This window comes from Exophiala oligosperma, assembly GCF_000835515.1.
Source record: "Exophiala oligosperma strain CBS 72588 unplaced genomic scaffold supercont1.7, whole genome shotgun sequence".
Taxonomy (NCBI): Eukaryota; Fungi; Ascomycota; class Eurotiomycetes; order Chaetothyriales; family Herpotrichiellaceae; genus Exophiala; species Exophiala oligosperma.
In genome coordinates, this window is record NW_015622824.1 from 567,284 (window position 1) to 589,968 (window position 22,685).

Genomic DNA, 22,685 nt, shown 5'->3' on the forward strand with positions numbered 1-22,685 from the left:
AGGGTGAAGTTGGGTGACCCACAACCTGTCACTCCCGTACCGAGGGTCTCGGATATTGACACACCTTTTCTGACAAACCTTTTTCAAAACTGTTCTCCGGCCGCGGTATTTTCCTCGCCGGTAACTCCTGTGCCCAGCTCCGACAGGAGCCCACGGCTTGTGCTCAGCCTGTGTATGCCCGATAAGAACCTGGCGGTGGTATGAGAACGGAATATGTTCTCCGTGGTGATACCATCTTCCCCAGATACTGGAACTTAAACGAGCTTCGACGCAGCTATGGCAGCAGCATTCTGGGCGCGCGGCAACAGCGTTTTCACAAACCGCAGTTGCATCGGATGCCGGAAAGCCTTCTGCTTGCTCGATACGCTAGGTAGAAAGATGTAGTCCAAGGTGTTGGTGTTGTCTGCATCCACCCCAGCGCGATTTAAGCAGGTTTCGTCCAAGTTCTTATGTTCCTTGCCGAAAGGTTCCTCAACGGCCTGAGCTTAATCTTTTAGATATCACTCCCGGCGCAGAAGGGCCGGATCGAAGGATCGCACGTCTTCAGCATCTATCCGGAGCCACGGCGAGCTTTTTCACAACATAAACATTACTAGCTTGATTTCCAAAGCTGCTTCTGGTTGGGCTGGCTTCAGGATTTATTATGAGGATAATTCCACTGTCCAGTGGCGCTTGCTCTTAAAATTGCACACTATCGCACCGTTGCTGCTCCTCATTGGAAGCCCCGCGATCCTCAAGTCACCACGATGGTAGACCTATAATGAATGGCAAGCATGAGCAAGGTGTGTATAACCAATATGTTCATGATGAATGCTTTCTGTAGTGGATGCGCAGATCGGCCGACCCACATGATATACGCCTCGAAGTTTTGGAGAAGTTGCATACTCATCTTGACAACCCTGAACATATTGGCGCTCAGGATAGTTGCTACAGATTGGTCGGGAAATAGAGAGTCCGAAAGGACACAGCCGCATCTCAATATGATCCAACTACTCATGTCACCCAAGCAGCGATAGCGTAAGACCCCGAATGCTTTGAAGGCTCTCCGGAGAATCAGTCTCCGAGCTCTTTCGGCGGGGCTCCATGAACGACGAAGAAGATGGAAACGATAAAAGGGTGGAGGATTGCATTCTATGCGTAATCTATTCTGGGAAAAGGTCTGTGTTTCATCGACTTCTTTTATGCAGATCATATCCGGCATACAAACTGAATAAACTCAACACTCGGACACAGTAAAGTGATGGCGTCGTCACCATTCTTGCTACGCATCTTATCGAAGCCTGTTGATGGCAACGTCGAGGCTTGGAGTGAATGGTACACCTCGGAGGGACTACCTTCCTTATTGACCAAGATTCCAGCTTCCCGTGCTTGCTTTTACCATGCATATAATGACTTCGAGCTGAAGACCAAGACACCACTGGAGGGGAATCAAACACAACTGCATAGCGTGGAACTGGCACACTCTGATCTCGAGCCTCCTAACGACAAGACCTGTCTAGCAATGTGTCAACTCGACTCCATAGACTCGCTACAGGAGATTTTCAGTCTCAGTGACCTGACAAGGGATGATCCCAGCCACGACACAGTGTCGGATATCAGAGTTTATGAAGTCATTGAAGATTTTGATCCCAAAGGAATTAGTCATGGTGAGTTTTTAAAATTAAAGCAAATGCGTTGCAGGCGGAGGCTCTCGCTCTATTCTTTCTGCCGATCGGCTAGCTGAATACAGATACTTATATAGTGCTTCCACCGTTCATCCTGAACGTTCAAAACGAGCCTGCTGATGCCGATGATTACAACAAATTTTACCATGAGGAGCATCTGCATATGCTGAATAGAGTTCCTGGGTACCGGCGATCTCAAAGGTACGAACTGATCAAGGGCCACGACGACTCATCATCAGAGGCGCCGAGATTCATGGCCGTCCATGAATGGGACCATTTTGATGCTCTCGACGGACCGGAGTTGCGGGAGGCTGATGCCAGCCCCAACACACACCGTGTCTTTGGAAATGCCAAACGCGTCAATATCCGGGGGTTCAAGAGCGTGAAAGGATTTGGCGATGTCAAAGAATGAATAGTTGAGAGATGGGAGACGGAGCCAATGAACATCGTAACATTCTTCTAAAGAGAATAACGAGACAACGAGTGCATTGTACACTATGAATATATGGCTAGAGAGAATGAATGTGTATTGAATCTCCAACCGCGACTGTCGTGAATAAGCGTTTATCTCCTGAAGTCCCCAATCAACCTCCTGATGTTCCTCGGTCCCTTTGGGGGTTATAGCCCCAGACAGTCCCCCGCAAAACTCGGTGCTCGATCTCCGGGGTTGAAGACTCCACAACTCGGGAATACCGCGACAATCAACTCCAATCCTAGGATCCTGGTCGAGAGCGACCTCAAGCCCCAGACAAATCGTTTAATAGAAGCTGTAACTTGACCTCATGCATGAAATGAATTGATATCATAGAAAAATACCGGGTTATAAAGCATAGGCCGACCAGAAACAGAGTTCGTCTCAGGCACAGCCTAGAGACCACAGTGTATTAGTTCGACCCAAGAGAGTGAACCCTATAATATTGTCGAAAGGAACAACATGGCAACTTCTACAATGAGGGCAGCTCGGTATCACCCTGTCAGTTGAATGTCTTTTCTTCAATAGGTGTACAGAGATGATCTTCTAACATGGGGTGAGAAAGGAGACAAACACCTGCACGATCGACAACATTCCGGTGCCGACCATCAAGGACCATGAGATATTGGTCAAGATTGCGTCGGCAGGTCTCTGCCACTCGGACCTCATGCTGTTCGAAGGATCGATCCCCGCCACCGAACCTGTGGTGATGGGCCACGAGGGAGTTGGCTTCGCGGAGGAAATTGGCCCCAACGTAAAAGGTTTCAAGAAGGGTGACAGACTAGGTTTTCTTTACATCAAAGACGTTTGCTGTGAGTGATAGAGCCTCCCATCACGGCTCAAAAATGAGAGAGAAGAACATTTTCTGATCGAGAGCTTGGACTGACTGACTGCCTACCATTTAATCAGTCGAATGCGAAGGATGTTTAGTACATAACCTCAACTGTCACTTGGGAACGGCCAAAATTCAAGGCTTTCAAACAGACGGCTTCTTCGCCGAATATGCGGCTGTGGATTCTAGAAACGCCATCATACTCCCGGATGATCTCTCCATGGAAACCTCGGCGCCATATTTCTGCGCAGGCATCACAGGTCAGTCTGCCATTATTAGCTCTTGGTTGCCAGTATTTACCCCGTATGAAAAACAGAAGCTAACGAAAAAAGAGCACAAACAGCATTCCATGGTGTCGACTCTTGTCACTTGAAGCCCGGGCAGTGGATCGCCATAGTAGGTTGTGGAGGATTGGGCCAAATGGGTATCCGTTTCGCCAAAGCGATGGGACTCAAAGTCATCGGGATCGATATCAACGATGAGGTGTTGAAAGCTGCCAAAGAGGAGAGTGGTGTGGACGTTGCGGTCAACAGCAAGGGTCCCGACTTTGAGAAACAAGTCAGAGACGTGACCGGTGGTGGTGTGGACGCGGCTGTCGTCTTCAGTGCCGCCCAGGCCGCTTATGACAGCGCCACCAAGATCCTACGCATCGGTGGGATTTTGATGGTGATCGGATTGCCGTCGAAGCCTCTCCAGTTTTCCGCCTTGGATCTCATGAAGAAGCTTTACCAGATCAGAAGTGAGAGTACAGGACCTCCGCAACAGATGCCACGGGCCCTGGAGTTCATTTCGAAGCACGACATCAAGCCCAGAGTCGACATCTACAAGCTTGACCAGATTCACGAGATGATAGATATGATGCAGAGCGGCAAGTCAAAATCTAGGATGGCAGTCGTATTCTAGGGATATTGAATATAGCCCAAGGGCGAACTGTACTTCTCGAATACGCCGACGATGTGCACAATGCCCATTGACGATATCCGGCTTTCTCAATCCTTGAAATGAGACACAAGCCTTGGAAAAGATCTAAAGCAGTGCCACTGTCGTGATGAACTGCACTTTAATGTCTCTCCTAAATATCTTCCTCTGGAATACTCGATCTAGCCAATAATCTTCTCCAGTAGTATATCTTCCTTGTCTAATGGTTTGCTAACATTGGTACCAAAACACCCCTGCGAACGAGTTCATTACTCTTTCTATTTATAGCTTCGCCTTTGTTTTGTTCGCTGCTGCCCTTTGCTTCTCCAAGTCTCTCAACACACGCCTCAACACTTTTCCACTGGCACTCTTCGGCACCGAGTCCACAAACTCGATGCCGCCTGCCAACCATTTCGGCCGAGACTTCTTTTGCTTCACAAAGTCGGTGAGAGTACGTAACGTATCCGGGCCGGCTTTGGACGGGTCTGCTAGTGTGACGAATGCCTTGGGAACCTCACCGGCATAGTCGTCGGGGATGCCGATGACGGCTACATCAGAAACCAAGGGATGGCCCAAGAGGAGATCTTCAAGTTCAGCAGGGGCAACCCCGACGCCTTTCACCTTGATCATCTCCTTGAGTCGGTCGTGGATGGTCAAGAAGCCATCTTCACGCACAAACCCTATGTCTCCCGTGTGTAGAAACCCTTCAGAGTCGTACGTCTCGGCGGTGGCCTCGGCGCGATTATAGTAACCCATGGTGATCTGAGGTCCTTTCGCCAGAACCTCGCCGCTTTGACCGACGCCGAATACCTTTTCCCCTTTTCCTTCGTACTCGGGATCGATAATCTTGATCACAGTATCTGCCACGACTTTCCCGACCGTATGAGCATTGTCGTACGTCTGCTGGCCGGGTGGGGTCAGCGTTATGGCCGAGGTACTCTCCGTCATGCCCCAAGCTTGCCTAATCCGGATGTGGCCAAATCGCACGGCCAGCTTGTCAATGATTTCTTTGGCAAGTGGTGCCGCACCCGTGTTGAACTGTTGTACATGTTCCAGATTGTAGTTGGCCGCTACAGGGTCGTTCACTAGTCGGATCAATAGAGCTGTATATAAAATTGTGTGTAAGCAAACGACTGTTGGACCAGCTTGTTTTCCTTGTTTTGGCTGAGCAACTTACGCGGAACCAGCCACAATTCATCGCATTTATACTTGTATATGACATTGATCATGTCCTTCAAGTTGAATTTGGGCATCATTACGACCTGTTGGTTGATGATCAATGGCAATTGAAGGATTTGAACAATGCCGGTAACTAGTCACCCACAAGAATTAGTTTTTCTTTTCTCAAGTGCTACTGTGAGCGGATTTGAGGACACAGGAAACTGACTGTGATAGAGTGGTAGAACACCGAGTAGGACTTTCGGACAGTCCTCAGGCGTACCAGCTCGCATCTGCATCATCTGGGCAATGACATTGTGATGAGATATCATGACCTATCATACGACTAGTCAGCACTCATCTCTCTCACACACACTCCCTGCGTCGCGATGAGTTTTGTAAGAAACTTACGCCCTTGGGTGCACTGGTCGTCCCACTGGTGAAGGACAAAAAGCTAGGAACTTTTTTATTCGATCGCCCCTTCGGAACAACCCATGCCTCAATCTGGCCGTACTCTCCTTTCCTCTTGGCCTCTACGATCAGGTCGTGGATCGAAGTCTTACCACTCTGGCCTCGGACTTCACTTTGATTACCCATCAGGATGATTCGATCGCTACCGAGGCCGACTTCGCGGGCAGCTTTGCAGACAGTAACCCACGACCCGTTGTCGGCGAATACCATTTCACTTTCACTGGCTTTGAGGATGTAGGCCATTTCCTCAACGCCATATTCCGGGGACGAGCCCGTGACGATGGCGCCCAGGCGAACAATGGCAAACGTCAACACGGGGTACCAGATGCTGTTGCTGCAGAAAATCGTGACGTGGCTACCGGGGCGAATGCCATACTTTGCCGCCAACGAGGTGGACAGGGTGATCGCCAGGGCCCTGAGGTCGACAAAAGAGATGAACTCTCCTGTATTCGCATCACGAAAACCACCGGTCTGGTGTCGATTGAACTTGCAGTTCGGTGCGCTGTTGTCGAAAAGCCATTGCCAGATCGATACGTCGGTGGGTACCGCTATGTAATCAAATTGTCAGGTCTTGAAAAAATTGCCAAAAATCTACACTTGGAATAACACTCACGAGTACCGAGATTCTCACCCTTGAACAACATGGCCTGCCTTAACGCTGTTGTTAGACGAACAAATTCCAGCAAACCACACAGGCGAACCCTGGCAGGGATCACTCAAGTAGCAAAGTTGTCAGAATTGTACATGTCAGTGTTTGTATGAGGGGAAATTCGGGGAGGTATGGAAGATGAATACCGAGGTTAAAGCAAATCAATTGCGTGTCTACTCCGGTAACCCAATACGTGTATGGCCAAGGCGATGGCGAGAGCTTGGGTGTCCCATCGGGAGCTTATCCACGTAATGCGTAGCTCCGATCTCCTCCTCCACCGGGCCCAATACGGAGAGCCTTCAGGAATAATATGGAGGACGGGCCGACCAGGTTTAGGGTCATTGTTGTTTCCTGGGGTCAAGAAAGACGCTATCAGTGATCACTTGCTCCGGGTTTCCACCAGCTGTCGACTACACAAGCATGGCTGAGCAATGATGGACGTAACGCATGATACCACTCTGGGGCTAGATTGCCCACATGCCACTTATTACAAGATCGATCACATCAATTCTCTCTATTCTACTCGATCTAGTCTTGGTAGAGCATCTCTCGAGGTTTGACAATATGAAACAGCTCGAGCATTGCCCCAAACACGAGGATACGCAGTAGGCTAATTCGGAAGGTCGGCTTTATGTTGAATCTCGAGCGGTCCAGAAGACTATCCGACAATCTCTGCTCGGCCGCTTAGTGATGGGCATTTCGAGATGCCATGTCCGTATTCTCGAGATAAACCTCAATCTACGATATGAATAAGTCAATCACATCCTGCTGTGTTGGGTAGATGCCTTACCTTGTTATTCATTTTGGAATCGACATCTTTGCACAGGGCGGAGGCAATAAGTCCCACAATGCCAAAGGCCATCGAGGCAAAGGCAACCGTTCTGCGTGCTAATATCAGTATCTGGAAGGGAAATCTAACTGGAGAGGAAACGAACCTGATGCCGTGTACATTGGCTTCAGCTAATGCTCCCGACACAGCGGCCACGACTCTGGGGCTGAAATTTTTGGCTAATGCTGGAGTACCAATTGATTGCGTCAATTCGCTAAGCTGAGAATCCCGCAGACCAGCCCCAAGCGCAGCTGTAGGGACAAGCTTTCCTATCCAAGTTTTGGTAGTGTTCGTCAAGATCGTCGTGTATACCGCTGCACCAACTGAATCATTGTCAGCAAAATTCCAAGTCAAGTTTCTGGAGGAGTAAGGCCTACTTGAGCCAGCCGCAAAACGAGCCACGCCGGAGATGCCACCACTTATCCCTAGATCTTTGTGCTCTACACCCATCTGACTGACGGCGATGGCAAGATAGATGGCCCATCCGTAGCCGGCTTGGGAAAGGAAAACGAACCCCAGCATCAATCCTTTATTGTGGGTGCTGACCAGGGCAAGGAGTGATCCAAATAGAACCATGACAAAAACCGAGCCAGTCAGTTGCCACTGCCAGTGTTTGATGTAACTGCCAAACATTGACAGGCTTCCGGCGCCAGTCAAAATAGCAAGACCTTGCGGGAGCGAAAGTACAATGCCATACTTCCAATCGGTCCCACCATTGGTGTAGAGTGCATTGATCATCGTGGGCCACAGGATACTGCTCGAATAGTAAAACATGTTCACCACGCCCAGTGCAATGCAAGGCGCAGTCAGGTCTCGTCCATAGGATGACGTGAAGACATAGGTAGGTGTAAGAGGATGGCTGATATTTGCGAACCTCTCCCAGCAAGCGAAGGCGACAAGAAACGCGAATCCTACGACCAGCGGGGCAACGACATAGGCGCTGTTGGAAGGATAGATGGTGGTCCAGACGATTCCCATAAGCACAGGAACGGCACCGGCAATGAAGAGGAAGCCACCTGATATGATGCTGTTAGCGATTCGAGATGGTTTATTTGACAAAAAGCAGGCGCAAAAACTCACCGACATAGTCGATTTCCTTGATCATCTGTCTGAACGGAATACCATATCTTACAATCATGTTAGCCCTCAATGAATGGGTGAAGAAAGGGACTGCCACTCACGGATGAGCCGGTGGGTAGTAGAGGAAGTATAAACCCAAGAAGGATAGGAACTGGGCGATGGCAGCCGCCCAGAAGTTCCATTGCCAGGTGTGGCTTTCAATGCCGTAGCGACCAGTGACGGGACCAATGATGACAGCTATGATGGTCGTGATATCAGCAATAACGACTCCAATGTGCCTCCATTTGTTGGGAAGCAACTCAGAAAGGGCGAACGCTGCCATCTGTGGGGTCTTGTCAGCTTCCTCAACAGAAGACGCATATATATATGCATGTATATGCGTCACTTCACTTCACTTGCCTGGCAGTTGCCCCCTCCGAACCCAGCGATTGCCATGCCCGCAATTACTGCATTTGCACTGGCTTTGGATGCAGTAACGATGTGTCCAACTGTACAAACCTGTGGGAGGCGGTCAGTATGGGCTTGAAGATACAACCGCGCAACTCGGGGAGAAGGAGGAGAAGGAGTAGTAGTGGCACTGACTAGATTTCCAAGAACCAAGAACCAACGTCGACCAAGAAGATCCGTGTTCGCGCCGCTGTGGTAAATTTCGTCAAATCAGGTTCCAAGGCTAGGCGAATCTCCTGGAAACCTACCAAAGCATGAAGCATACGGTGATAGAGATAGTCCAGGCCTTGCAAAAGAGCGCATTAGCTTTCCCTCAGAGCCATGGCTGTCATTGTAGGTGAAGTCCTTACTGGTATGAACCAATATGCCTTTTCTGGAGCATCAAGCTCCGCCGCAACCAAGCCACCAATGTTTGCCATCACCGGGATGGGCCAAAAAGAGAGACCATAACCGCATGAGAGGATCTGCCAGCAAGCCATCTCTTAGTCAAATCACAGGGTCTCGAGAATACTGCCACCGGTCGAGATCGTTACTCACCCAGACAACAACCCACGTCTTGAAGCTCACGTGGGGGTCTTCTTCCTCATCACTGAGACCGGGTGTCTCTGCGTTTTCGACAGTCTTAGAATGTACATTTTCCTTGAGTGATATGACTTCTTCGTCTTTGGTAGTCGTAGGCTTCACATCAGCGTTGTCTTTGACCGACATTTTCGATCTGATCTTGTGAAAGAAACAACCACCTATCAGGAACTATCAGCTTGTCAGAAGGGCAGGAGGTTGCATTGCTCATCTCCATATATACTGCCTGGACTGTAGTCATCCGGGAATTGGAAGTCCGAGATATAGATTTTGGATCCAGACAAACGTGGTGCCCCCAAGCTCGGTGGGGTCTCCACAACTCAAGATCTCTAACAAGCCCAGCCTTGTCTGCAGAAACTTACTTGGTCGTTCAAATCTTCACAAATGAAGTCTAATCGCCCTTCCTGTCCCAACATAACACAGGAATTGTACTTGTAATGAGACAAGAACACATTTTGAGCAATTGAACCCCCCAGAAAGTCCTCAAGGAAGCCTGTACCACTTAACATTCTGTCACTTGCACGGGATGTTGTTCGCTACATGCTCTACAAGTCGTCATACTGATGGTCCGGATGCAATGTGATCCGAAATGTCTAAGATGTCAATAACTTCTGATGCTAAGATTCCTGATCGAGCGTTGAACTCTGCCTTAGGCAAATCTTATGGAGGAACAACCGAGGCGGATTTTAGGTGCTCTCACCTGTTCCATGTATCTGGGTCATCTCCGGACATCATTCACCGAAGTCACGCTACGAATCAAGGAGGGCTGATGATGTGGCCTGTGGGCGATCAGATGCCATGTGCTCTCGAAGTGATGAGAAGAGTTAGTTCAACACCGGCTGTCCGGGAAATGACCGGCAGGCACCAGGAGCTATGGGCCAGCAGCATCAAGCTGACCTACTTCAGATATTCGAGGACTAAAGCGGTCGTTACTCCGGACCACTTGGGAAGGTTTTACCAGGGGACTGATCACCCCTTTGCCTCTCAGGACATGATTCTCGGATCCCAGATTCTTCTTGAATGCAGGAGCCGATGTTATTTCTATATATATATACATATCCCCGCTTGAAAATGAAGTCTTGCATCACCCAAAATTTGCCCGGTGACTGTGTCTACTTTTTTTCCCCCGTCTAGCCACCACATGATATCAACAGAGAGCCTAGTCCCATATTCGTTTTTGTCTTTACTAAAGCATTTTCAGCCATCAAAACAGATTAGATAACATGAGAGCAATCCAGCTCCCTGCTCTGGTCAAAGGACCCGGTGAGCTTCGTGTGGTGGCTCTACCGGACTTCAAACCACATCCTACGAAATACCTGGTTAGAATCCACGCAGCAGCGGCCAACTTCTTCGACAATTTGCAAATCCAAGGCAAACATCAACAAAAGCCACCTTTACCTTTCATCGCCGGCAACGAGTTCTCAGGTGAGATTCTCGCCGTACCGACCTCGAGACCAAAGGACGGAGGAGGCGACTGGATTTTCAAACGTGGAGATCGAGTGTTCGGAGCCGGGTTGGGAGCATTTGCCACGCTGATCCAGGCCGACGAGGAGGACCTGAGGCCAGTGCCTAAGAACTGGAGTTATCTTGAAGCCTGTAGTCTGTTTTACACTGCCCCGACAGCCTACGCGGCGCTCATTTTACGAGCACAAGCAAAAAAAGGTTCGTCAGACTTACAGTAGCCATCTCTGATCCATGGATCAGTTCTTTCCACCAGTTTGTACGAGAATATACTGACTCAAAAGTATTATACAAATGCAGGTGACTTTGTCCTCGTCCACGGAGCCGGAGGGGGTGTCGGCCTCGCCGCTGTCACCATCGCTAGAGCTCTGGGAATGTACGTTATCGCCTCCGCCGACACCGAGAAGAAACGACAGATTGCAAAATCATTCGGCGCACACTTCGTCGTGGACAGTAAATCCGACTGGGCGGAGCAAGCCAAGAACCACACACCTGACCGCCGTGGTGTCGACGTCGTCCTTGACACGCTGGGTGTCATCGAGAGGAGTCTCAAATGCATCCGCTGGGGTGGACGTTTGGTCATCATCGGCTTCGCCGCCGGAACGATTGAGAAGATCCCCACCAATCGACTCTTGTTGAAGAACGTATCCTTGTCCGGCCTCTTTTGGGGCATGTACGCGACAATGGAACCGGAGAGCGTGGCTCAGGTATGGAATACGCTACTGGCACTGATCGAGGAGGGCGGGATCACGCCAATTAATTATACAGAAAAGGAGTTTCGCGGATTGCAAGAGATCCCAGCTGCTCTGGAGTTACTGTCTAGAGGTGTGTGTTGTGGTCTTCCCCCCCTTTTCTATTAGCCTCTTCTGCTCAATTTTGTTGATAAACATGTACCATGACACGATGAAATGCAGAGCAACTGTGGTACTCAGCAAATGTATATATACTGACTGTATAAAATCTGGACAGGTACGGCATGGGGTAAGATCGTCATCGATATAAGTGAGCATGGGAAAGCAAAGCTATGAGCTCGACAATCATGATAGCAAGGTCCTCTTCGCGTTGGCCATTGATGTATTTGAGCGGGATAGACTATATACTGTCAACCGCTACGAACATAAGAAAGCAACAAACTAGAGCACATGTCAAACCCTAATCAAAACGCTTTACAACCGATATGCATACACTTGCTTTCCAAATCATCTATAATGACAATGCTAATCCATCGCTACATGTTACGTGAGAAGGCATCTGGAGCTCCGATGCCCTCGGCATCAAAAGTTGAGAAAACATCAAACTGCGCGTATGTGGGTAAATGTCCGTCAAAAGCAAAAGGGCTGTATTCAGACAGGCCCGCATCCTCTGCAAATTGCGTCTCCAATGATAGAGAATCTTCCATTACCACCTCATTGACCAGAGAGTGGTTCATGAGATCATCGGAATTTGAGGGATCGGCAGGGACAGGCATCGGCCGTTGCTGGCTTCCCACGTAGTCACTCTCAAGATGGCAGACCCGAATGATCAACTGAATGATCTTCCGCACTCGCCTGGCAACGAGGTATGTGGTCTCCAATTCCCCGAGGGCTCGCACACATGTCTTGAGGGCATGCATCTCGGACGATACGTCTTCGGATTTCCTTTCCGCGATGCTTGCGACCAGGGTCGTTGCGGCCAGGGAGATGGAGTGAAGGGCGATGCCAGACAGAGCAGTCACGTCGCCGTGTTGTTGCTGGAACTCGTGGAGACAAGAAGCCACGGAGGTGGCGAACGTGATGCACTGTCGTCGCGAGTAGGCTGTCCGAGTCGAGGGCTCTTCAGGCCGGCTGCCGAACCTCGCCGTCGGCTGGTGCAGTAGGATCATGACAGCCGCGTACTGCAGGTTGAGAGAAGAGACCGATGCTGGACAGTCTTTCCGATACTGTAGCGAGGGATCCAGATTCGCTCTCCATGATTGTAACTTTTGATCAAAGTCGTCGAGCTTTCCGTATGAACGAACATCGGCGTTGAGTACGTCACAGATATCGCCCACAATGATCAGCAGTGACACCCAAGCATAGGCCATTTTGGCTTCCCAGGAGCTGTTCGCCGACATCCACCTCGCTTCCTGGGCGGGAATGTCTTCGGCATTGAGGCAACAGGGGCGACCAAGGTAGAGACCCCAGAATCGATCAAAAATGACACAAGCCCAGAAAACGAGCCGTCGAGCCTGGACGTCTTCGAGAGACATGTTTCCCGATGATGATTGTTTCAGTCCATTGTTCTTGTGGATTCCCAAGTCCACGGCCAGTCTGCATGCATCCCCCGTCAGAAGCCAGCCTTTGGTGTCTTTCCCAAGACCGCTGTGCAAGACTGATAGAAGGAGGAGAGACTGTATCGTTGTGAGTCGAGGTCTTTTCAATTCCTCTTCCGTATACTTCAAGGCTTTGGCCATGAGATAGGGCAACTCGTCGCCAAAGTCATCCTCGTTTCGTGGAATGGCCAACGCCTTGAGATGTTCGCGTGGTGATATGCGTGCAGCGCAGGCAAAAACGCAGTACATGAGAGCTTTACTGACATATTTCGGTTGTCTTTGCTTCAGACCTTTGAGAAATGTTTCTTTTTGGAAAACCTGAAGAACGGTATGTTGGTAATTCCAGTACACGTCCAGGAGGTGGGCCTGTGTCTCAGAATCAAGGTCATTTATGGTGAAATCGTCCTCATTTATGGCGGCATCCCCACAAGCCTCCAAGAGAGATATAGATATACTCTCGGTCAAGTGAACACTGCAAGTGGGTCCAAAGAACTGGACCTGGCCTTCAGCATTACTGTTCAATTGCCAGTCCCGCTGGGTCAATCGAGAGATCAAATTATTGTGACGAGTTGGTGCGTCCGGTAAGACTGGCTCTCTGGCAGTTTCGAGTTGGGGCTTTTGCTTGGTGCGTGCTTCCTTTAGAGCTGCCTCCAGTTCTGCGATTCGTTCTCGTAATTCCTTGACTTGAGATTTAGAGACCGGACTGTGTTGGTGCTGTTAGCTCAGCGTTCCACTTCCACTTTCCAGGAGAAGACTCACTTCTTACGTTGATCCTCATGCGGAACGACACAAGCGAGACCTAACTTCTTGCATTTCTGACACCCATCTGGGTTATAATGGCACTAAAGAAAAGGCCATCAGTAAGAAGGGGCCATGAAAGGGTAACAAAATGCGATGCTAGGATCACGTTCATGTACCTTGATCTTTTTGAGCCTGCAGTACGTGCATGCAAGTATGTTGCCCGCAGTCGAACCACTCCTGCGACATTTCACCCTGCGAGGGGTCGATGCGACACTAGGCGAGGTAGGCGTGCTGTGACTATCCGAACCTATGGTTACAGCGGTCATACTGTTGGGGAATTCCATAAGGACTTGACCAGGGGCTTGCGTTGTAACGTGCAAGGTCTTTGTTCTCCGGTTCTGACTCACCAGGCGTGGTGTTTCCTAGGTAGTTCATTCAGCTTTTCGAGCAAGAACACCGAGGAGTAAGAAAAGATTGACTGGAAGTGCATAGGAGGAAAAACATAACCATTAGTCAACCTGGAGACCCCCTCGCCAGTGAGTCTACCCCGCAACCAAGACCTGGGGAGAAAACTCCAAGCCAGGGCCTTTCGCCTAGACCAGACGGGCCTGAGCATGGGCGGGGTTTAAGCCTACGCCCTCGGTCTTTGATCTCCGGAGGGGATACAACCAGCTATGCGCGGTCCAACGGTGAAGCCGTGTACCTGCCAACTGGTTCGCAAAGTTGTACCTCGTGCCAGCTCTTCTGGAATAAACCCCCGCATTTATTCAAATTCGGATTTCCTACAGATTTGTGGAGCAAATCCCAAACGTACTCTATCTGCGTATAGAGACTTTCATATCTTGCCTCTCCGCAAGAACAGGTCGGGGATACGAACGTACTTGGCTCTGAGATATTCGGCCACGTTCTTTCCGAGAATGTCATAGGTGCTACTGCTTGCAACTCCTCGATCCAAGTGGTCGAAAAGAAGAAAATGTACTGCCCAAAGATGTGGAAGCTCAAACCTTTCCACCAGCCCGCCCCTATAATCGATTCCCAACAGCTCTTTGATCATTGAAATCGACAGAGTTGATCTCAACCACTCATACTCATCCTCAGATCGAACGTAAAAGCTAACGTTGGCGTTAGACGACTTGTCTCCAGAGCGTGCGTGTGCAACATAGCCCAGTGGAGCCAGTGTGGTCGAACCCCAGGTGGCTGGCGGGGCGGGGTTTTCGGTATCGTAGGAAGGTTGATGTCGTGGGTAGGTGTAGGTTTTAGTAGGCGGGGCGACGTCAAGGGTGTTGCCTGCGAAGTGCACTTTGTGTGGGACAATACCTTGGGGAACCAGTGCCACCCAGAACTCCTGAAAGACAAGGTGGTCAGCGAAGCATTCGAGCGAGTCGGGGGGTATCATACATAATACGACTTCGGTATCCCTTGCCGCTGGTCCAGGCTGAACTGAGCCCCAGGATAGGTTTGCATCACGGTGTCAACGACTGGTTGCAGGAACACTGATGGCTCCAAGTCATTCCGATCCCTCGCCTGTGCGAAGACCCGAACGTCGCAGGTCGCAGACTCCTGACTTTGTGGGTTATCAGGTGGCCTTCCATTGAGCGAAACTCTAAAGCAATGGTACTTGTCGACCGGCAGGACGTCACGGATCTGGGTTTCAAACATGGCTGTCTTCTCCTCCACGTCGAGTCCGACGACGTAGAAATGAGTCTCGGCTTGCCAGCCACCGAGGGCGGTCATACCGACTTTGGTTGTTGGTGGAGGAGGGAGTCCTTTGGCTCCAGATACGTGGACTCGATCTTTGCCCACTTGCTCCATTTTGATATTGGTAAGATCGGCGACAACGTCCTATGGAGCGGTTAGCTATAATTCAGGCGACGTCTATCAGCTGCACACCACCAGAACCAACGTACAGAATTAAAATACCAGGGTCCTTGTATTTCATACAACACCTGGCTTTTACATGTCTCGGTCGAGACCAGCCCGTTGGACCCTTTCTCCTTGGTAATGATACAGGTGCCATCGTATGCAAGTTCCGCAATGGGATAGCCCAAGTTGAGAATCTGCTTTCCAGTACCCAAAGATTTGAAGCCTGACCAGTTGGCACCACAGACATAAGCGCCACATTCAATCAGATGGCCACAAACCAGAGCGCCGGCAAGCTCGTCGAAATCAGTCTCGGTCCACCCGTGCCACCAAAGACCGGCGGCGATGACAGGAGCGGGATCTGCGACTCTGCCGGTTAGGACGACATCTGCGCCTTCTGCCCACGCCTTGGCAATTCCTTTGCCTCCAAGGTAGCATTGGGCATAGAGAGGATCGAATTCCCACGTCGAAAGATCTTTGTCGGTTGTCAATCTCTGAAATCGTTCTCCTTTCTGTTGGAGATGCTTGATTCTCTCCACACTGATCTCATCTCCCGAAACCCAGGCGACCTTGAGGTTGAGGCCTTTTTGGGATATCATCTTCTCGACATGCTCAGCCAGGAGTTCGGTGCCCGAGGCACCTGCATTCGCGGCAAGCTTGATCTTTTTGGCGGCCAAGTGTTCCAAAGCTGGTTCCAGTGACTCCAGAAACACAGTCTCGTATCCCAGTGAACTCGAATCTTGCAGTTTTTCCATGCCGCGGGTAGTCATGTTGTACTCACTCATCCAGTCACCAAAGATGACGTCCACCTCCTCGTTCTTCGACATGCGGGCAAGGACACCATGATGATCTGTAATGCCACCTTCGCACCCTCCAATGCGGACTGCGCGGTTGCGAATGGAAGGCATCCTTATGGGCCAGGTTAGGTTCCAGAAGCTGGATTCGATGCAAGGCTGCTACGTCCTGGGGATGCCTGGGGTCATGGATAGCCAATCTATACGATCTAGAACTCGGACATCGACCACCGAGCCTTCGAGGATGGCGTAGTCCTTTGAGCCATAACTTACACAACGATCATTTCCCAATGAGAACCAGAGCTGACTTGAGGCAGTCTCCTCTAGATCATCCTAGACGCGACAGTCAGGCTAACGTTGGCACATTGAAACGAGATGTGCAACCCGGCCATTTAACTCCAGCACCGACACTAACGGGCCGCCCCCCCCCAAAAAGACCCACCCTGGTTTCCACCAAAATACTGCGGGGGCGGGTTGCGTAAGAGAAGACTGATCCCAAAATATTCTCAGATGTTCCCTGAACACAAAGACAGAAATTGTCTGAAGTTACTTTAATTAGCATTAAATATGCTTGTTCATAACCTCCGGCTCGGCTAAAGCAAGGCAATGGCATTCGCAGGACTACCGACTCCTCCAAAAACGTGAAGAGGGGCACTCGTGAAAAGAAAGGACCACTGTCCTGCTCCTGCACAGAGTTTGGATAAATCTTCGAGATTCCACAGCTCGCCGATAGGGCATCCCCAGTGAGCCAGCATCCATTCGTGCAGGCAAACTTTGTCTTTGGCTCCGAATGGAGCCGGGCATACCTCGAGACCTAGAGAATCACAGGCGATTGCTGCAAAGTGGTTGTTCCAGATCCATTTCACCATTTCCATAGATGCCTGCAGACCAATAAATGCTCCCACCTCGAGGGCTTCTTGGGCGTCGGAACGTGAGGTCTTTTTGTACCAGTCAGTGAATCCCATCCTGATGATGAGGATGTCACCATGCTTCAAGGTGGTCCCCTGGTAGCGAGCCACCGCCTCGAGTTCAGCCACTGTGATCTCGGTGGAAGCATCGGCCTTCTTGACGGGTTTCCCCGTTTCTTGTTGCCACCGAAGATAATCCAAAAGTACTCCTCGACCTACGATACCTCCCTTCTCAACCCATTCTATAAACGTACAATGTTAATTGTCAAATTAGTCGTCAAGGCTTGAGCGAGAGTTCACAATAGAGGGAGTGGTCAAATTCTCGGACGTACTATGAATCCCATTTCGGCCAATTTCATCTTGGCTGATATCTTCGTGCTTCATGCCATTGAAGTACGTCCCAGGACCCTGAAGACCGACGTGGCGAAATCCGTCCCATTGGGAGCTACCTTGGGTGTTGAACGTAACAACGTCGTCGTGTGCATATATTTCGTACATGCCGCCAGCATTTGCTTTTTTAAAGTCTAGAATCTTTTGCTTAAAGCCCTCTCGTCCGGCCACACGATGCGCAAAAAAGTCGAGCCTCAAATCTAGCTGACAAGACTCCCCCAGGCGGACTTCCTTCAAAGCATCAAGTTTGACCTTCTTGGTGAGAAGATTCAACGCTGCAGAATGTGAGATGTAACAATCTTCCATTGAGGTCGAAACCTACTTCCGAGTTGGTCGTCCTTGCCCCAATATCCCCACGCATTACCTTGAGGCTGACCCTCCACCTTTGGCAGGGAGTCAAAGTCAGGAAGTGGCTTTGACATCGTACTACAAGTGATATACTGAGGTATGAATAATTCTAGATGGTGTATTCATGAGTATTTGAGCATGGTTGAGCCTTATAAGTCGCAACATGATTCCCGAGACGGATATTGATCTCCGACCTTGCTGGATCTCCCCGAGGTTGTACACTATTTGGATGACACTCCTCCTCTGATCCTTCGAAAGTAGTGTTGATACACAATCGATAGTGAAACATGGCATCACTTGCGGGAAAGATCGTAAGACCCCCTTGTGGACATCTATGCCCAATTGACTATCTAACGAAGTATTCTCCGACCAGGTCACAATTACTGGTGCTGCAAGTGGGATAGGCCTTGCCACCGCTCGCCTACTGGCTGAACGCGGTGCTAAGTTATCGCTAGCTGATGTGAACGGGGAAAGACTTGACGAAGCCTTGAAAAGTCTCGCCGGAGAGGGCCACATTGCCACAGTTGTCGATGTCAGGAAGCCTGAACAAGTAAATGCTTGGATTGAAAAATCGGTCCAGACCTTCGGGCACATCAATGGGGCAGCCAATGTCGCCGGTATTGAGCATGAAGGCGGTCGCCACTTTGCTGATGCGAGGGACGAGGACTGGGAACTAGTCATGGGTGTAAACTGTTCCGGCGTGTTCTACTCCATGCGGGCCCAGCTACGCGCCATGATGAAAGCTGGAGGCTCCATTGTGAGTGATTCTACTCCGTCATATATACTGAGAGCTCCGAGGCTGATCATGATGGTGTTCAGGTCAATGTATCGTCTGTCGCAGGTTTTCTGGGTCTCGCAGATTTCACTTGCTACAATGCTAGCAAATGGGCAGTCATTGGCTTGACGAGGACCGCAGCTCGCGAGTACGGACGCTATAATATCCGTTCAAATGCTGTGGCTCCAGGTATGCCTTTCACAAAAGCGGCTTGTCCTACTTTTTTTGTCATCTAACATCTTTCAAGGAGTGATTGCAACTCCTCTGGTGAAAGCGATGGAAACTGGCCATCGAAATGGAAAGGTTACCACAAGTATGCAGGCGCTAGATCGGCAAGCGGACCCCGTTGAAGTCGCCAATGTGATCGCATTCCTTCTTAGCGACGAAGCATCATTCGTAACGGGTGCAACTTACAAGGTTGATGGCGGTTGGACAGCCTGATGTAACTCGGACAGCAATTATGTGTGTGAAAGGCGGTCTAGATGATGCCCATAAGTACAGAAGCAGTACCAGGCATGAAGAGGAAGCCACCTGGTGTGATAGGGTTGACCATATGATAATTTCTGGCAAAACCTAGGCGAGTCGACTCGCCAGGATAGTCAGTTTCGTTGATCGTCTGTCGAAATGGAATACCACAGAAGTCAGTGCCGAAGTTTTGGCCTCTCCAAAGTCCGTTTCCATTTCTAGAGCTGAGCATTTCGCCTGTGGCTGTGAGTCAGGACTTGGATGAGCCCTGAGATGGGCTCCATCGGCTTTAATCTAGACGAAAATAACATGGTGGTCACATCGTACCCGAAAACACGAAACGGTATACATTGTGAGACACAGTCAATCTGTGGGCTTCAGCTGAGGCAATGTATTCGTATCGGAAGAATAATAGCAAATGTACAACAAAATAGTTCAACCCGGCGACAAACCTTCGAGTATCTCGATGCGCATACATGCCGCCCTTTCGTCGCAGTTTGAGTTCCTCTTCTTCAAACCATCTTGCGATGCGCCCTCTTGTTGAATGGCTGGGGGGGCTTCATTGGCCTCCTCATCTAGATTCCTCCCTCCAGACGGAAATGAAGGGAAGAAACCCCAGATCTTTGTCTTGTTATTAACTCACATAAGTGTAGAATTTGAAGAGCTTGCTGCAGAGCTCACTCAGCCTACCAAAGAAGATCTACTCGACCTGGCAAGCCGACGGTCTTTCTTCCGCAAGAACAGGCTTCATCCCTTCTTTCTCAGATTATGCGATGCAACAAAACCAGATCCTACCTCTCGGTCCTCCGAAATGGCCATCTCCGACCTCCTCGACATTCTCTTGAGCAGTGTGAGTGCCATATGGGGTTTGTAAGACTGAAAGCACTCTCATCCCGATGAAGTGCCGCTTAATTCTTCCAGAGGCTTCAGTGTTCAGTCGAAGACAGCTGTCGTACATCCTGTTCGCTATCAATGAGTTGAAAGCCATAGTGTTGCCACTCGAGTTTGCTGTACTGCAACTCTACTTCAAGCTAATTATGCTATAGTTGTCTCGAGATAGTATGGTGCAGATCAGTATTTCCAGCAAGTCGTGGCCCAAGGCAATACCCAGCAGAAAAAAGGCCAAGTACAGTACAGGCAAAGCCGTGAGTCCGATGCGAATATCAAACCAATCGGCCACAATTGTGGATTGAGTAGGCTCGCTCCATTCCTTGCTCGTCGCGGATGTTGGAGTTTCCAACTCATTCTCTTGCGGTGTCGTCGACACTGGTTGCTTCTTTTCCATCTCAGATTCGAATTGACTGTCCTTTAATTTTAGCTCACCCTGTAGAGCTTGGACTAGTGCCCTCAATTCCTGTATTTCGTCCATTGCCAAATCGACCCTCTTTTGAAGGACGAGCATCGGAGACTTTGCTGAGAAAGGGGCGTCTGGAGGAGGAGTGCAAGGGGACAGCGTGGGTCGACGGACTGGAGAGTCAGGCATCTCGGGCCGGAGCTTGAGTGGTGAGAGAGGGAATCTCCGACTCGAAGGCGATCTCGTATTCCAGTCTGCTTTCATGCGCCATCTCGAAAATGGTGTCGCAGAGCTTGGTGTAGCGCTGAAGATCTCAACTGGAGAAGCAGGAGACAACGCCATGGTGCGAATCTTCCGTGCACCGAAGGGAGTTCCGCAATGAGCGATGCTGCTGTTCAAAGGAGTTTCGTACTCTTCGTCACACTTCCATGTAATCGTACTGAAGGTGGTACGGAGATGTTTAAGAAGAACATCGTCGCTTCCAGGAGCAGTGTCGATTGAGAGCGTCAAAGAAGGCATTGGAGAAACCGGCGGAGTGCCGTTCGTTCTAAGAAGCTGTCGCAGGGCATTTTTGATGACGGGTTTCAAGAAGCAAGTTGCCCAATCCTCGACTGCTTCTATCCAAGCTTGAAATTCGCAATACCCTGCAGATTCATTGAGGTTGAACCTCGAAATCTCAGCCATGCAGTATCGCCCCTCAGAATCAATAAAATGATAGTTGATTATAGCAATAGCGTTGTCAAGCGAACAAGAAAAAGACACAAGTCTATCGAGAGTAGCCCAAGGACTGTTGCACCGTCGGAATAGAAGTTGTAGTGCTCGTATACAGTGTGCTCCAACAATAGCACATTGGTTTCTAGCATTTTCAAAGCCATCTTCTGAGCTAGAATCCAGTCTTTCAAAAACCAAAAAGGGGCAATATACAGTAGTGCCCAGTGAGACGCAACCAGAATCGAAGTCGACAAGGGTTCCAGTAGATGCGGCGGAGTTTGGGAGGACCAACAGTTCACCTTCGTCGAAAGCAGAGGTTGTGAAGCCAGTGAGCAAGCTCGGTCGAGGTGCTGGAAGTTCAAACAGGCTTTCTTGGGCCTTGACAGTGCGTGGTGGAAGCGCTTCGCGGCTCATCTTTGGAGCATGACACCTTTGCAAGCCTTTTGTCGGATGGACTGTTGGCAACACATTTGGAGGGAATATCATCGTTGCGCCGAAGCCAGTTCCTTCCGCAAGCTGCTTGCGCCATGCTCTTTCTTGCTCCGTGAACCTTTCCAAGCCGTATAGTATTGGCTTGAGCCTGTCAATGAAGGGACGAGACAATTCAGATAGTGGCATTTCGGCTTTCAGGATAATCCGGAAAGAACTTAAAACCACACGTCGAAACTCTGACCATCTTAGATAACTGCCATCGATAGCTCTTAGAAACGAGACTGGAGAGTCTGGTGATGAAGTGGAGGACTCCGTCAAGGCCATATTTCAATCGGGTTGATCTGCTTGGATCGTCAACAAAACTTGTCAGTTGGAAATTGCGAGCCTGATCTAGAGTTTCCTCTGCCACTGAGCAACAATGAGACTCGGAGCATGAAACGCAGACTGGCTGAAGTCGAAAGAGTGGTGTACGTTGCAGGAGGGCTGCTCAAGTAATATGAACAACACAAGTGCACAGTAAAAGCTGTTGATGGCCATCTCGGCGGCTACGCATGAGCAGACTCATGAGATACACCCTGACTCTTGCAGCTACCCAGTAACCCCGCGCTACTGGCATGGACATGGGAGATGCAAGGTATCTAGTGAGCCACGTTGAAGGGTTAGTCTGAAGACACGGGAAGTATGCACATGGCGGTAAAGAAACTCGAGGCAATAGGAGAAATGCCCATATGTCCGGACGGGCGCGTAAAGCGACTTTGTGTTGCAGTAATCTTGGACACAACTTCGACTGCGACCTTGATTGCATTAGCGAGCATAGTACACGGCATTTGGCGCCAGGTACTTGGTACCGTAGCGATACATCCCTGGTGAAACGAGATATCAGGGTAGGGCGGTTAAAGCACGACCAAGGCGGCTACAACCTGGTCGCATCCTGCAAAAGTTGACTAGCCTTGCAGCGCCGGCCAATACCCTTGATAGAACGAAACAAGAAGTAGTATTCCTGAGAATGGGGTCGGTTTTTTGCGAATGATGGTAGAGTTGTGTGAACATGAATTTTGTAAAGTATGGAAATACGGCATAAGTTCAATCTGCTTGTTTGAGAGACAGAGAAGACGCC

At 49.9% G+C, this 22,685-nt stretch overlaps 4 protein-coding genes across 4 annotated transcripts; 2 read left to right on the forward strand and 2 right to left on the reverse strand.

The window, feature by feature from the left end:
- Positions 1-1,240: 1,240 nt before the first annotated feature.
- On the forward strand, positions 1,241-2,076 carry PV06_07513 (uncharacterized protein; the record flags this gene model as incomplete). Its single annotated transcript, XM_016408768.1, has 2 exons — positions 1,241-1,646; positions 1,742-2,076. 2 exons carry the CDS (start codon positions 1,241-1,243, stop codon positions 2,074-2,076), a joined length of 741 nt encoding a protein of 246 aa, XP_016260522.1.
- Positions 2,077-4,054: 1,978 nt separating this feature from the next.
- On the reverse strand, positions 4,055-8,395 carry PV06_07514 (uncharacterized protein; the record flags this gene model as incomplete). Its single annotated transcript, XM_016408769.1, has 10 exons — positions 4,055-4,989; positions 5,064-5,198; positions 5,274-5,379; positions 5,456-6,063; positions 6,129-6,162; positions 6,955-7,045; positions 7,100-7,316; positions 7,371-8,009; positions 8,074-8,120; positions 8,175-8,395. The coding sequence occupies 10 exons, from the start codon at positions 8,393-8,395 to the stop codon at positions 4,169-4,171; spliced, it is 2,919 nt and encodes a 972-aa protein (XP_016260523.1). The 3' UTR covers positions 4,055-4,168.
- A 59-nt stretch (positions 8,396-8,454) lies between these two features.
- Positions 8,455-9,228, reverse strand: PV06_07515 (uncharacterized protein; the record flags this gene model as incomplete). The annotated part of the gene is made up of 4 exons (XM_016408770.1): positions 8,455-8,710; positions 8,769-8,806; positions 8,871-8,984; positions 9,058-9,228. 4 exons carry the CDS (start codon positions 9,226-9,228, stop codon positions 8,455-8,457), a joined length of 579 nt encoding a protein of 192 aa, XP_016260524.1.
- Positions 9,229-18,178: 8,950 nt separating this feature from the next.
- Positions 18,179-20,005, forward strand: PV06_07516 (uncharacterized protein; the record flags this gene model as incomplete). The annotated part of the gene is made up of 5 exons (XM_016408771.1): positions 18,179-18,202; positions 18,265-18,648; positions 18,711-18,855; positions 18,914-19,093; positions 19,785-20,005. 5 exons carry the CDS (start codon positions 18,179-18,181, stop codon positions 20,003-20,005), a joined length of 954 nt encoding a protein of 317 aa, XP_016260525.1.
- Between the last annotated feature and the right edge of the window lie 2,680 nt (positions 20,006-22,685).